The sequence below is a fragment of the Paramacrobiotus metropolitanus genome, unplaced genomic scaffold (assembly GCF_019649055.1).
Source record: "Paramacrobiotus metropolitanus isolate TYO unplaced genomic scaffold, Prichtersi_v1.0 Parri_scaffold0000057, whole genome shotgun sequence".
Classification (NCBI taxonomy): Eukaryota; Metazoa; Tardigrada; class Eutardigrada; order Parachela; family Macrobiotidae; genus Paramacrobiotus; species Paramacrobiotus metropolitanus.
Genome location: NW_026570277.1, coordinates 118,264 through 133,736, shown reverse-complemented (window position 1 = coordinate 133,736; position 15,473 = coordinate 118,264). Strand labels below are relative to the sequence as shown.

The following is a 15,473-nucleotide window of genomic DNA, read 5'->3' as shown; positions in this document are numbered from 1 at the left end:
ACAATTTACAACACAATTTTACATTCATGCACGAAACCCACAAAATTATTAATTCCTGAATTTCGAAATACACCGCCGCTTATTTTACGGAAAAGGCAAAAACAATTTTTCTGTTGAAAAAACCGCGCAAAAACTTTCCGGCATTTTATGTATATCAGAAAAAGTGCTTATTTATATGATTATATTTTACTAATAATACTACTCTATTATTTATTTATTATTAATATATATGATACTTTTTTGCCTTTTTATTGCTGCAAAAAAACTAATGTTTGGGTGAATAAAACATGGCTAAGATTTTTCTTAAACATTGATGTACTCAGTTAACTTATTTTTATTGATATTTTATTATGATGTACTTATTACCAATAGTTCGATACTCATTAGTATTGGGATATTTTTTCTTTAATTTTAAAAATTGATTTTTTGTGGTGAGTAAACCGTGCTAAGTCTTTCCGCAAGCATTCACTGTCAATCGATAAAATACGTTTTTTCTCTTCTTTTCCCCTTCAGCGCTAAAAACATACGATGTGAGCTACGCATAAATTACCACAAATTATCGGTTGACAGGCCCATCAATGATTACAACCAGAATGACTAACGAAAAACACGTAACAGTCGGAAATCGTTCAACAAACAACGGTATACATTAATTGTTCCGAGTTCATCAATGGCCGATTACTCATATAACACTAACAGCAACACCCCCACACCATAGCGCTGGCAGGGATCATCCGGCGGATTTACAGCTTATTAATGGCGTCCATCAGAATGCGCACTTCCGCTGCAAAAAGAACGCATTCATAGTTAATCTGCAATTTTGTATTACCGGCTAAGAATATTTTACACCGTTATGTAGGAATATCTTAAAAGAAAGTGACATAATTTTGAGATAGTGCCATGATTGCCATCCGAACAAAATATACCCTGTTACGTAGTAATAATCTGAATGTATGTACTGTACACTGTTGCATGTATCTGTATGAACATGATACAAGAATATATAGTATTGCTTAATAAATTTACATTGTACAGTGGTAATGTAATGCCAAAAAATTTTGCCTGAAATTTAGTCATTATCACATATATTACGACGCATATTTCCGCTTCAGAAAACAAATCCGAAATTTTCGTATTATTGTGACCCTGTTGCGTACTCTCATCTTTCGAGCAAGGGATGCATCTTATTCTTAGGACTACCATTAAAATTTGTAAACCATTTCAAGTCCAGAAAATACAACGTAAATTTTTTGTGTTGCTTAGAAAGCAACACATCAGTGATCAGCATTCAACGGTCATAGCTGTATGTGGTCTAATCATTGCTAACATTTGATTCACATTTATTCCCGATGGTATTTGTTCCCTGGACAGAAACCACATTATACGCGTTTCCATCACAGATTGGCCATTAAAAAGAAAAACGATTATTACCAGTGCTCGTATTGTACTCGGTACTGCATGCACCGGAAAATATGTTTAATCAAGAAAAAGGAAGAAAATTATCAATACAAATATGACGGGATTTTCATACGATCAATAAATACTGTTTGTTCAAACAGAAAAAATGTTACTACTTAGCAGATACTAATCTACAGAGTATATCGCTATCACAAAATAAAAATTTAAAGCGTCAAATTCTTCTCGACCAAGTAAATTTTGAAATTTTCCGGCCACAAAATGTCCGCATTTCATAGTACCTCTACGGTCTACCGTCTACCGTACCTCGTTCTACGTTTTATCACGTTTCAGTTGCAGCTGTACGAGTCTACATATTAATACTGAAAGCATGAAAATGCATTTTTTTAAAGAATAAATTACTAGAAACATATACTTCTACTGTGAACTTAACTTCTGTTGCTGCTGTACACTTCTCACTGAGAAAATCAAATTAGAAAAATATTAATTAGCAATATCAAATTTATTGACTATTAATTAATAAATTAAAAAGTATTAAATTGTGAAAAATTCTAAAAATTCCCCAACGTACTCTGGATATCGCGCGCCAGCGCGTCGAGATGGCGGCGCTCGTGCAGCAGCTCCACGCGGTCCGTGTAGGCGTTGTAGCGCAGGGCGAAAGGACGCGGGATCTGCGTCATCCAGGCGCTGTGCACCAACACAACAACATCATCATCAAAAATCGCGTGGATTATTTACTTAGCGGGATAAAATTAGTCCATCCCGGGATTTATGAGTCAGGTCGACTTACGCCAGCTGGTCACGCATGGCATGGAAGCTCTCCGCCACGAAGTACACATCCTGGTAGCGGGTGATGGGATAGGGCGTGGCCGCCACCTTCTCCGTGTCCAGCGGCATGGTGATGGCTTTCTCGCTCAAACAGTGCTGCAAACCACAAGCGATGCAAAACTGACCGATTCAATCTCAAAATCTAATTAAATAACCATTGGTGCGTGTATGAGCAATATTTATAGGTCGACAAAAGCATTTTGGAGAGAAAGAAAATCAGGTAGTGTTTCACGCGTAGGCAAAAATGACCGCTAATTTATTAAAAAATTTAAAAGCACAATTATTTGTCCCCGCACCCATATCCGAATTAAACATAACTATGGAAGATAATAGAGACATTTTATAAATCACAGCCAAAATCGAAATAACCAATAATAAATAAAATTAGATATTTTCTGATTTAATCAAACGGGACGCTGTTCTTGAATTAGTAAAAAACTAATTACAACATTGTAGTCAAAGGAAAGGTTATCATGTGGCGAAATTAAATGCGAATTAGCGATGATTTATTGTAGAATTGTTGACTCCGTAGCTGTATGCTCTTACACAGACTGCAGCAAAAATTGTACAACATTCGTAGAGTAATGGCACAATTTCTATTTCTAACGTCACGGAAAAAATTTCTAAATGAGCCGGTAAAAATTTTCACCTAAGTTCAAAATGATTTACTGTGAAACAACTTTTTTGTGCATTTTGTAATTTTTACCTCGAGCTCGCCGAAAGACGACAGCAGCGCCCCACCGTACGCCCGGTTCCCGCTCTTCTCCCGGCACACACCAAACTCCACGGTGTACCAGTACAGCTACAACAGACGCCCATTATTTTCGTTTATATTTTTTATTATTCGAAAAATACAAATAAAATTCATTTTTTATATCGCATTATTTTTTATTAATTATTTTTTTTTATGTCGAATATTTCCCTGTAATGAATGCGGCTGCTCACCGCGCCCAGCTTCTCAATCCACTCATCCGGCGCGCCCAAGGACGCCAGGCCCAGCTCCTGGGAGAACTGCGCGAAGACCGGGTCGCAGAAGAGCGGCACGTGACCCAGCAGTTCATGGCAGACATCCGGTTCCGGGCTGTAGCTGGGCGAGTCGGCGTGGCGGATGTACTGTGTGCCGTGGAAGACGCGGAAGGCCAGACCGGCCAAGTAATCCCGCCAGTCCACCAGACCGGATATCGGGCGCAGCCGGAAACCGGTGCGTGCTGCAATTGGTGTAATTTAATTTACGAGTCGTTAAACGAATAAATACATGAGAAAGAATGCATAAAAAATTATACTACGACCTGTACCAATGAATTCGGCTTTACAAGCCATTTTTACACACGGAAACCGTAGATTCAATGATGTTAGTGCAGCCATCACACTACGTTTGCTGCTGATAATGTCCCTACTACTCCCTACGTCTTCAGTACTTGCACTCCATCGTTCCACTCCGAATTATCTCGCAATTTTTTCTAATCTGCTGAATTTGTCTCTTACAACAATTACCTTTAACTGATAATTTATTATTTTCTAAAATTTACTGTACGTACATAACGGTACATTCATGTACTAAGTACCAGTATACCACAATCTACATTAGAATTTTGTACATAATTCGTAGGACAAAAAAGCCGCAATACTTGGTACGAGTAAAGCAAACGTAATTTGTTTAAATAAGCGCAGCACGAGTATTAGTCCATCGTCATCCATGTCTCAGACTCCTCACTGACATGCAAAAATATTCTTACAAACGGTGTAGTAACTGTAGTTATAGTCAACCGGCAAGTCCAAGTTGCAACGTACCCACACCTCCTTTCTTATCGAATTCACCATTGTTTTGCGGTGTGATATGAAATTTTGGTCATTGAAATTTCCTGCCAACTGTGTCGTCGGAATGCCGATAACGGCCATAGCGACTTACACAGCAGAAATTTGGAGACTTTTTCGAATTGTGGAATGGCTTTGTCGCTGTATCCACACTCCTTCTCCAGCAGCTTGAACATTTCGTTGTACGTGGAACAAGCGTGGGTCGGGTAAATTCGTGTCAGCTCCCGGTACACTTTTCCCCTGTAAATTGCCCAGTTAAGCCGAAAAGTCAAAGCACGTTACATCTTCCGCTAATCTAATGCGGTTACATACCAGGTTTCCGTCTCTTCCTTCGTGTATTCTACCTTCGGTATCGGTTTGTCCCTAGAAAAAATTTTTGGGGAGTTAATCAGCAATTAAATTGCAACACAACATTGTTACGCGTAAACCGACAACAACTTCGGAAGACAAACTTAAACTCTAACAAAACATCACAGTAGAATTTAGCAGGTAACACTTACATTGTATAGCTTATGGACAAATCGGCAAAACTTTTCCGTCGCTCGCGATACGTTTTGTCCTTGAAACCCTGGGGAACAGATGAGATAATGGTTATACCTTATACGTACCAAAAGATTAATTGAATGCAATTATACAAATTTAATTTGAATTAATATTGAATTTCCATAATTCACCATTAATTCTACTGATTTGCACGAGCCATGCACTGCACTGCATTATTGAACTTTTTATAAGTATTATTGCAAATATACAGTACTGCAGAGAAAATGGACGAGAGCGAGGATGTAGAATAATGGCAAAAACATTGTGCTTTGTAGAATAATGGCAAAATTAGATGGCGTTACTCATAGTAGTGAGTCTCATACCAATACAAGCATTAATCGTAAGGTTGCATCGTATATAATTACAGCACCAGACTGATTTTTTTCAATTTTGACCGAATTAAGCGAAAATGAACGTTTACTGATATTAAAAAAAATGGTACGTAATTAACTAATTAAAATATCTTTCCATTAACAGTTTGACAATTGTCACACTTCCAATTTTTGAAATATTCAGAATTTACATTATTTCAGATTAATTACTTATTATTACTAAACTTCCAATTTTCTGGAATATTCATAATTTACAATAATGAAAATAAATTATTTATTACGGAATAGCAAAGGTAAATAGTCTACTAACTATTTATGGATATTCCCAAAATAAAGTAGTTTAATGTCAAAACTTTAACAAATCTTAAGTTTCTTATTGCAAATCACGGTAAGGTGGCGAGTTGCAGGAAATAATCTAACGTCAATACGGTAGCAAGCCACTGAATCCTTACCGGATGGTCAGCATCCAGTTCCGCACCGCACTGCAGCGTCTTGCCCAGATGACTGATGAGTTCCTGCAGGGTCTGCGGGAACCAGGGCACCCCCGGGAATCCCGGCAGATAACGCTTGCTCTCGTCCACATCCTCACTCACCACCGTCTTGTCGTAGCCCTTCTCCACGAAGCTCTCGGCGTGCTGCTCCACGGGACCCACAGTGATCTCGTTCAGCTCGGCGATGGCCTGCTGCAACTCCTCTTCGTGAGGACGAGAAATCTCCGCCAAGAAATCAAACGCGCCTGGGCGATTTTTCGACCGACGCGATTCAATGTGGTTGATTTTCAAGGCGAATTTCTACCGAGAAAAGAAAACTGCAAACAGCAACAAACCTAGTGACAAATTAAAGAAACAATGTATCCCAAAATCTGCTCGCCAAAAAACTGGTAAACAGAAACTAACAACGAAAGTCGAAAAAGAACAACAAAGTTTTGGATTTTAAGCGCAGTGAAATTTTGCTTTGCAGCGCTGCGGTCGTTTCTCGGTTCAGTAAGCAGCAGATGCCATAGCAAAGTACAGGGAACTGCACAGGCTGTGCAACGTCGAATTTACAAACACGGCGCATAGCAAATTTCCACGTTTGTACCTCGAACACAGCCAATGCCTTGGACAGGGAAGTGACGTTATCGCGCAGCGGCAGCACCAGGGACACTTGCGCCAGCTGTCCAGTGGACTTCTTCCGGCTGACGGCCTCCTTCTTCTTGTTGGCCATCCCGTTCTCCGCCTGATAACTATATCCGCTCATGGCACTCGCCTGCATTATGCCGGGAATTTAGAAAAACACGGGGGAAATGTTTACGTGGGTAGAGGTTAGAAACTGCTCTGCCAGATTGAGGTCTGCGCAGTCATCGCTATAAATAGCGCTGGCGACTACCAGAGTGTTCCTTATCAATGTTATCGCAAAGAAATGGGGGCCTTGCCTTTATCGGTCTGTCGACGCCATTATAACCCCGTATCAAGTGGAAATGGCTTGTCAGTTACTGCAAGATGATAACGGGAAATAAATTGTGGCTGTGGGGAAATCATAAACAATTCCAGCGAGCAGGACGTCCAATGCACTGAAATTACTCAAATTACACCGCATACGGCGGAAATTAGATGAAGTTACACAGTAAAATAAATAGTAATTTTATTTTACATTATTTTATCTCAACGTCACCTGTTTTTGCAGCCAAAAGTTAGGATCGACTATCGTGCACATTGAATTTGAGAAATTTTAACCCAAGCAAATAATATCGCCTTTGCCACTATATGCCAAGTTAAACAGCGAGATACGATCAGAGTAAAAGAATCAGGACAGAAACAATTCAAAGGTCGCATGAAATTGCTGCTGTCTGAACTTTATACGCTGAAAAGGACAATATGCGTCACTCGTGGACAATTGTTGCAAATAAATTTTCGGGACAAAAATAGCAAAAAAAATGTGTAGCAATGCAAAATAAATGGTGTTTTCTCTTTTCATCTTACTTCAAGTCTTTTGGACTTCTGCTAATCTGGTTTATCATGTTTGCAGGATTGATAGATTTACTGTTGTGCGTATTTTTTGTTCGAAACCTGTATTCCATGTGGTTAATCATTAAAGTACTGTACTTGTTTGATTATACTGGCAATGGCGAGTGGCGAGTCGCCACTGGCGACCACGAATAACAGCTCAGTTTTTAAGCAGTTTGACCATTTGCAAAGATGCAGCCGCCCCGGTGTGTGGGTTTGATGACTAAACTGGGGCTCGGTGCGTTACGCTTCGGGCCTGGAAAATGCCGCTGGCGCATTAGTAGATCTGCGAAGTGCAAATGTTTTCGTTTTGACTGCATTTGCAAACAGGCAACTGCCATGTCTGCCAAACAGCAAGATTTGCAAGTGATTGAAAGTCCAGACTACGGTATCCTTTTAAGTTCTACTAGCAGTTTAACTGGCTCTGTGGTTATGACGTAATTAAATAATTTCACTGGTATTTGTGGTTTTGAGAAACTTTTGATAGCACATCAGCTGTTTAGCAACATTTTGCAATGTGCATTGTTTGGAAAAGTTCGTTTCGTTTAGTCGTTTACTGTTGTGTTTGCGAATTTGTATAATTTTTGATGTATGATTGTCCGACAATTATCGTTATCGCTGTTGTTCCGCGGTTTGGATGGGAATTACGCGGCTATACGCTGAAGCGTCTCCGGTGAACTGATAAGACGTGATGAACGGTGTTGCACTTTATCCCGGTTGATAAGCAGCGTCGACTCGTCGAGTGTGCGAGTTTTCATTTTGAAATTTTTCGGAGTTATCTCCAACTGGAGACTGCGTTGAAAGGCTTCTTCGACGGGCCCCTTGAACGTGATTCGCTATTAGAGTACAGCGCGTTATATTTGGAATTTTTTTTATTGTACGAGGTAAGTTAAACAGTTTTACTTACAATTAATTAAGAGAATCTAAACGCATGAAATTTTAATGTAAAAATTAAATTGCGCAATTTAAATGACGTCTGTACAGCTTATGGTGCGCGGTACAACTGGCTACAAGGAATATGCTCTAGCGACCTGTTTAATCACTTTAATGGTTATATTTAATTTGATTTCGCTTTTTAGATTATTAGTATTTGTTGAGAATGGCAACCGGTGTTGAAGTTCCTGTTGTTAATCTTTCCATCCCGACGATGGACCCGTTGAAATTTGCTCCCGAATCTCTCGTCGGGATGAACCAGTCCAACGCAACCGGTGTATTTGATGTGGCGAAGGATCTATCCGAGCGAATGGATTTTTTCCATCTCCGCGCGCTGTTTTACCTTATCTCGCCGTCGGAAGTCATCCCGCACGGACTTCCGGTAAACGGGAGTTATGGGAATGAGACGGACATGTATCCCGACTACCATCTCGTTCCGGATTATTTTTCCAACGTAAGCCGCCTTTTTCCAAAAATTGCTGCAATTCAGTAGCTTTTTTCTGAGCTAAATTAGGAATATGTGTTTATTTTGGGTGAATATTCTGTGTTTCCTGTAGTACAGCATCTCCGTAAATTCCCGTTTATTTACTTGTTAAAAATTATCGGGAAAGTAGAATTTACGTTTTTTTCTCTCTAGTTATGTGTTGGTTTCATTCCAGCAACAGTTGCTGAATTTTTAAATTATCTATTAATTTTTTCTTCCTTGAATTCCTTTGGGAATTTCCGCTGTTGTTTTGCATCATCAAAAACGATGATCTTGTATTTTGACAATATCACTCATGCATTTTTGTCAGATATACGCTCACAGGATTTACTATTCGGCAATCCGCATTCAAAATAAAATTATTTCCTTTTTTTTAGGAAGGCATTAATTACGCACCGAATTAATTATCTTCGATTTTGTACAGTGGTAACATTACGATTATTTCATCTTTATTTTTTATCTTTTCTGCAGACCGTCCCGGTGTTTATGCTGGTATGTTTGTTGGAGTTGTTCGCGAACTTTGTTCTGACGGGGGAGGGCTTCCGGATCAACGATACGCTGGTATCGTGGAGTGCCGGCGTCCTGTCGCACATGGCCAAGTAGGTGCGCAAAGTCATCATTTGCTGCAGTTATTTTTGTCAATTTTTTTTACCACACAAAAATGCTAAAAGATAGAGTACTGATTTCGTGTCGACGACTCCGCTAGTGAAAGTGTGATACTGTACCATTTTAGCATCCATGAAGAAATGTTAATCTTAAAAGTGCGGATTTTCTCCGCATTCATTAACTAATTATACCGGTTAATGATTATATGGTTATATGAATAAAATCATTCGAGCAGATAGTGCGCAACGTAGTGAAGTGGCACTGGCCTTCAAGATATCCTGTCGTGTTGCTCACCTGAAATGAATTACGTTTGAAAATTAGCATCTCATTAGTTATGCATTACATTTTTGACGTAGTTTTCGGTGCGTAGTCTGTTTTTATCGCCAAACAAATCTTGAATCGGTTTATACAACAGGCCCACCATTCTTAGCACATAATAGCAGTATTTCAATATTTTCCGGCAGTTTTTTGTTATATCTGCTAATTCTGTTTTGTTCGGCTGAAATGGCAAATTGTACATATTTATTTTGAATTACAGTACGTATCTGTACGGTATTTTTACCGCTTGCTGCACAGCGAGTGGAGCTATGCAGTTTGTACTTAATTTTTTGAGCGTGTACAGGTTGTGCGTCAAAAGTCTGAACACGGTGGCGTACGTGTGGCTGTTCCGTCACTACCGCCTGACCACCCTGCCCCTGGACACGTGGTGGGCCTGGATTCTGGCCATCCTGGCCACGGATTGCGCGTACTACTGGTTTCACCGGGCCAGTCATGGTTGGTTTGCGTGTATGTGTGTGACGATTTGCTTTCTGTTTTGTAATTGATGCATATCGGTAAACCACGGTTGTTTTCGTAGAAATCAATATTTTCTGGGCGGCCCATCAGGTCCATCACAGTTCCGAGGTGAGCAGAGTCCTCGGTATATTTCAATTACGCTTCTGTAGTTTGTTTTCTGGGTTTATAATTGTGTATTTTACGGCGGCTGTGTTTGACTTCGACGCATAGTTTTTCGAAATTTGCTCGGGCACACTGGTTATCGCGTACATCATAAACTTCATCCGCAACGTGGTGTGGTGGCTGTATAGGATGCGGTCTCTACCGTGAATAATTATGTTTAAGTTTACTTAAGAAACCTTTGGAGAAAATTCGGCGAATTAGTAATATCGGATCCCTTTTTATTCGTAATAAATTTCATAGAAATGTTGCTGCTTGCAATACTGTAAGAGTTTGAATCGCAATAATCAAAAATAAATTTTGATTCGTTTTACAGTTTAAGTGTCTATCAGGGTAGCCTGTGTAGGCTGTTTTCTGATTTTAATAATTTATTTGCAAAAGAATCTGTTCGGAAGAATATTGTCGTATAATATGACTTGAATAATTTATTTCTGAACTTAATTCAGAAAAATATTGTTTAAAGTAAATATTGTTTCGCACAGGAATTCAACCTGAGTGTGGCGCTGCGGCAGAGCGTCGTGTCCAATTTCGGAGCGTGGGTGTTCTATCTGCCGATGGCTGTTCTCGGATTCACCCCGACGGCCTTCTTAATTCACCAGCATTTCAATCTGCTCTACCAGTTCTGGATTCACACTTCGCTGGTTAAGTACGTACTTATATGCAACCACGTGATAAATCGCTGATTTTCTGTTATTTGTGTTTCACAGTTTCCGTAATAGCAATTGAATAAAAACTGTAGTAACTGGTAACTAATAGGAAAAATTGTAGAAACACATTTTGCCAAAAATTGCCCGGGAATTAACTTTCCGATAAATTCGCAGCGGCACTGTAGTCCATTGGCATAATAATGACGGCGATCGTAGTATAAGGGTTTCGTACCTGATTCACTCCCCGACCTGGACGAAAGAGCTCTATAGAATAATGGATCAGAAAAAATTTGTAAAATTTTTTACTTAATCCACATTTTTCGTCTGTTTCGGGTCATAATTCTTACGGTTACGATCGCTTAAAACTTTAAAATTTATCTTTTGTGGAAAGAAATCGGTGCGGTGCGAAAGCTCAAATGGACTTTTAGTGAATGTAATTTATATTATTACAAAGTACTATGGTTTTGGATGTTTCCCTACTTTCACCAGACCCGAAAACAAAGAATCATAATTAAAAGTGAAGTAGTAAAGACGAATAAATAAATAGTATGCAGAATATGAAAATGATATTATTTTATTTATTTAATGAAAAGAATGATAAATAAAATTATACAAGCGAAAAAAATTAACAAGATTCTGTGAACTGTACAAGTTGGTGGCTGATCAAATTTTAATTAATTTACTGTTTGAATAATGATTTTTGAAATCATGCCTTGCATGGACGGCCGGCAGCGTTCACTGCGAAGCAGTTGGCAGTACATCGACAAATTCGTTCACAAAATAATTTTATTCGATTTTTTTCAGAAATTTGGGAGTGCTGGAATTGGTACTGAACACACCCAGTCACCATCGCGCTCACCACGGCCGCAATCCCATCTATATTGTACGCGCCAAGAAAATATCATTTTTAAAAATAATTTCTGCTATAAAACATTTTAATCTCGTGTAGGACATTAATTACGGCGGAGTGTTTATTATCTGGGACCGCTTATTCGGCACATTCGCCCCAGAATCCCCCAGCGAACCGGCGTTTTACGGGCTGGTGGGCCGGCTGGATTCCTACAACGCCATCTGGGTGCAGATTATTCGCTTAGCAGAGATTTGGCGCCGGATGAAACTCTTCCCGACCATCCCCGATAAACTCTCGGCAGCATTGAAAGGTAAGCGTGATGTTGGCAATAAACGCAGTCAAGGGGCGGTTCGTGGTTTCCCATTATTCAGTTGCTTTCGCTCGGCAGCTTTTCAAAAGCTCAGAATTGTTTGTTCTTGTATCACTAGTTTGACGAATTTCATAATGGTGTGGTAAATTTTTTTATCGCTTATGTTCAGGCTGTTCAAGTGCCTTGAAATGCTTGGTTTCCGGTAAATAAAATTCAGGAATTTGCTTATTCTTTTTGTTTGTATGAACGCCCAAAAAGAACCGTATTGGTTGTTCTTTATCTGCAAATTTTATTTCCTAAAAAATGGAGCAACTTTTCAATATTTTTGTTATGTGCTCAGTCGGTTCTGGTGCTAATTTTTGTATTTATATTTTGCTTATTCGTTCTTAATAGTACCTCCTGTTTATTTATTTTTTTTATTTATTTCTTCGTTTCTCTGTTGTATTCCTTTTCTGTTTATCTGGTGATTGTTTTCGTATGTACTTATTTTACTAAATTTCGTCTTTCCTGTATTGGTTTACAAGAAATCAGTCCTAGTATTGTTATTTTTTCATTTACTTTCCTGTACTGAAGAATAAAAATTGTTTATGTTCCTAGCGATTTCCTCTCGTATTTATTTTAATAATTATTATTTTAATTCGGGCATTTTCTTCTGTTCGTAGTGAGCAGATACAGACCTCGCTCTGGTAATTGTTATTTAATTTTGGTGCAAAGTAATATTATGTGGTGTAACGGGATGTTATGGATGTACGAAATTCAAACTGGACGATCGCCGTAGGTCCGCGTTGGCGTCCCGGTCTCCCATTCCTCGGCGTCCTCAACCGCATCCCCATCCGCGAGAAGGAAGACCACCCCGAGATCCGCTACGACCCGCAGATACCGGCCTGGATGACCAGCTATGCCGTCGTCCACTTCCTGCTGGTCCTCCCCTACTTCCTGTCCTTCATCCGCGCCCACGACGCCTGGTCCAACGCCGAGACGGTCGTCTCGTTGGCGCATGTCACCTGGAGTCTGGCCAACATCGGGTCGGTGCTGGACGGGGCCTGGTGGGTGGCCATCGCCGAGGTCCTGCGGTGCGGCGTGATGGGACTGGCGTGCAGCCGCCTCCCGGGGGCGGCGTTGTGGGGTGCGGAGGTGGTGGGACTGGTGCGGCTGGTGTACGGGGTGTCGGCGTGCGCGTGGATGGCCAATTTGTATGTGCGCCCGCGGAAGTCCCATAACAGAGTCCCCGGGAGGAAGGTGGAGTAGACCCGGAAAGAGGAGTGCCTTGTTAGCGTTGTGATTGGTCGGTTGCTCGTAGTGTTGTTGTGCGGTTTTTTCGATTAATGGCAGCTTTTGTACTTGCGGTGATTTTTACGATAGTGTGTGTGTGATTCTTTTGCGGTGCTGCGGAAAGATTTTGATATATTAAATTTTTTAAGTTTTCTCTTCAATGGTAATGTAGGCATAAATTAATGTAAATTAATGTAGACACAGTACAAAATTATAAATAAGATACCAAAAAAGCAGGAGAACGACCAGTCGGATCGCGGTCGAAGAACTTTAGAGAAGTGTTCCGGTATGGTGCCATTCGTGCACATTCACGAAAAACTTCCGCTTTTGAGCACTCCCAAGCACTGTTTTGCATCGCTTTATCTCAGTCCATTGTCGAATAATTGACGGGAGTAAAACCCTTTCGTGTCCGCAAATTTTGGTTGGGGAGTTGGGGTGAAATAAATTACCGGTATACAAACCGACAATCTTCAGTTTTTTCCATGAAAACGCACATTGGCATGATTATTGTTCTTACACCGAGTCAGGGTTCTTTCTGTACCGTCATTCTCAAATTTTTAAAAACTGCAACACTTATTTTTTGTATTTCTACATGTACCTAATGCTATGTACCGGCAAAGTTCCCTTAATAAGCAAAAGACAGCAAGTACGCGTACTTGTACATAATCGACTTAAAGGTAAAATAGTTGCATTTATCGCAGCTGTAAGATATGGATATGAAAACCATCGAATTACAGTAATTTGAATGGTGTTGCAAATTTTAATTAGTAATTTAGTGGACATATATTATATGTGCGCAGGGCCGTCGCGCGCTCGTGCGCACCCCTCCCCCCTCGCTACGGCCCTGTATGTGCGTTACGAAGAACAGTGAATACGAGAAAATCCATGGGAAGTGCGAGATTTTCAAGTCTTACTGTAGCGCCGGCATACGGTTCTGGTCACATTGTCAGCTGGATCGCATGCAACAGCCTCCCGTCGCGGCAGGCATGGTGAATGGGAGGTTACTGCGGTCTAACCGAGTATAACTTTTTCTAGAAGCTCAACGAGCTAGGTTAAAGTGGGATGGGTATTAACCAGGTTAACAAAAACCAAACAAAAACAAAGAGATTTATGTTCTATCCACTTTAGCGCATCTACTGGTCGAGATCATCCTGATCGAGCCAACCCGGAAAGTGATACTGCAGCAAAACATTCGGTACGCCCATGCCCGCACTGTAACGCGGATGCGCCTAGCGCGAAAGTGCAAGCAGAGTGACTTAGCAGACCCTGTGTTTTGATGAGCTTACCATATTATTTTTCATACTTTCCATGTAGTGCTTATTCCTGCTCACTGCTGAGCGCTGCGACCGGGGGCTATTCTTGAGCAAGTTATTAAAACAGGTATTAAGTATTAACACAAGCACATACAGCAATGAGGACCATAAATCACAGTATCGTGACACACTGACGGCTCGTATTCAATGCAATGTTTTTGAACAGATTCTGTTCTCAGAAGTGAGTCAGACTTACTGGTCAGAAGCAATAAGTAAGAGTGCCTGTACTCGTATCAGCTAAATATTAAAGAGTACGTAGTACGTCCTGTATTTGTAGAAAGTACAGTATGCATGTACGTACAATGTACCTGTACTTTTACTTGGGCGCTTCCGCTTTTGCAGTGCACTTATTAATTAGTTGGCAAGACCGGTGTAGAATGTGCTGACACCCCTGGAGATAATTTTTTCGATCGTCTTACGCATAGTACTTCCGGTTGATTGATCACAGATCACTTTAAATAAATATTGTGTACTTTACTTTCTTACTACTATACTTTCTTATTACTATACGGCATAGAGCTACGGTACATACAATACCCGCGGCTGGGTATTACAAGGAAAAGAACTGCGGGATAAACATCGTAGTGAAATAGCCCAAGCAAGCCTTTTTTTCACGGTTGCGTGGTGGCATAGCGCGCTGTGCTGTGTTTACCTGAATCCCATGTGTATGGTATTGAAGCGCCATCTAAGGATCGAATCGTTTCCGAAGCGTATCCGAGATACGGTGTATGCAATGGGACCGAATCAGGATATCTTAGAAGTTAGAAACCTTTCAGACCGGAAGTGTCCAACCACCCAAGTCGGCGACTGCAAGTTTACTCGAGGCCTCCCATCCAACAGAATGCTTCTTGACTTTCTCTATTGGTCGGCGGGTCTTCTTTGTACCACTGGCTTGTACCATATCCATCATCCGAGCCAGTGACTTGCACAACTTCCATTTTTAAAACATGTAGCGCGAGATCTCCTGTCATTCAAAATTTGTTTTGATAGATTTCAAAGGATTTCCAGAAATCATTGGGTTGATAAAAAGAACACTGGTTCTCTATTACAACTTTTAAAAGAACTCTTCTTCGGTACCTACCCTACGTACAGGATTCGTTTTGTACAGTACGGTATGCATCTTATGCATATGCATCTCAGCTGCCATTTAACGATAAATAATGTTATGGGCAGACAATGGCTGAC

The 15,473-nt window shown here is 40.4% G+C and overlaps 2 protein-coding genes across 5 annotated transcripts; one reads left to right on the top strand and one right to left on the bottom strand.

The window, feature by feature from the left end:
- Nucleotides 1-471: 471 nt before the first annotated feature.
- LOC129592972 (phenylalanine-4-hydroxylase-like) lies at nt 472-6,634 on the bottom strand. 4 transcript variants are annotated; one of them, XM_055489136.1, is made up of 12 exons: nt 6,588-6,634; nt 6,349-6,408; nt 6,015-6,182; nt 5,387-5,725; nt 4,560-4,627; nt 4,372-4,422; nt 4,154-4,299; nt 3,190-3,452; nt 2,951-3,046; nt 2,207-2,340; nt 1,988-2,103; nt 472-784 (listed from the first exon to the last, which is right to left on the bottom strand). In XM_055489136.1, exons 3-12 carry the CDS (start codon nt 6,171-6,173, stop codon nt 744-746), a joined length of 1,413 nt encoding a protein of 470 aa, XP_055345111.1. In that variant the 5' UTR covers nt 6,174-6,182; nt 6,349-6,408; nt 6,588-6,634; the 3' UTR covers nt 472-743. The 4 variants fall into 4 exon arrangements, with proteins under 4 accessions (XP_055345111.1, XP_055345110.1, XP_055345109.1 ...); XM_055489135.1 differs by having other exon boundaries at nt 6,349-6,486; nt 6,588-6,605; XM_055489134.1 differs by having other exon boundaries at nt 6,349-6,617.
- Nucleotides 6,635-7,248: 614 nt separating this feature from the next.
- LOC129592885 (alkylglycerol monooxygenase-like) lies at nt 7,249-13,128 on the top strand. Its single transcript, XM_055489028.1, has 9 exons — nt 7,249-7,803; nt 7,999-8,306; nt 8,808-8,935; nt 9,565-9,716; nt 9,799-9,845; nt 10,379-10,542; nt 11,348-11,426; nt 11,493-11,703; nt 12,482-13,128. Exons 2-9 carry the CDS (start codon nt 8,019-8,021, stop codon nt 12,949-12,951), a joined length of 1,539 nt encoding a protein of 512 aa, XP_055345003.1. The 5' UTR covers nt 7,249-7,803; nt 7,999-8,018; the 3' UTR covers nt 12,952-13,128.
- The last annotated feature ends 2,345 nt before the right edge of the window (nt 13,129-15,473 follow it).

Excerpts from the sequence above, each read along its gene's own strand:
- LOC129592972 (XM_055489133.1), bottom strand. The coding sequence starts at position 6,188 with ATGCAGGCGAGTGCCATGAGCGGATATAGTTATCAGGCGGAGAACGGG. Across the intron at positions 3,047-3,189 it reads GGATTGAGAAGCTGGGCGCG|CTGTACTGGTACACCGTGGA; the intron begins GTGAGCAGCCGC and ends CGTCTGTTGTAG. Across the intron at positions 2,341-2,950 it reads CGTCTTTCGGCGAGCTCGAG|CACTGTTTGAGCGAGAAAGC; the intron begins GTAAAAATTACA and ends TGTGGTTTGCAG.
- LOC129592885 (XM_055489028.1), top strand. The coding sequence starts at position 8,019 with ATGGCAACCGGTGTTGAAGTTCCTGTTGTTAATCTTTCCATCCCGACG. Across the intron at positions 10,543-11,347 it reads ATTCACACTTCGCTGGTTAA|AAATTTGGGAGTGCTGGAAT; the intron begins GTACGTACTTAT and ends GATTTTTTTCAG. Across the intron at positions 11,704-12,481 it reads ACTCTCGGCAGCATTGAAAG|GTCCGCGTTGGCGTCCCGGT; the intron begins GTAAGCGTGATG and ends CGATCGCCGTAG.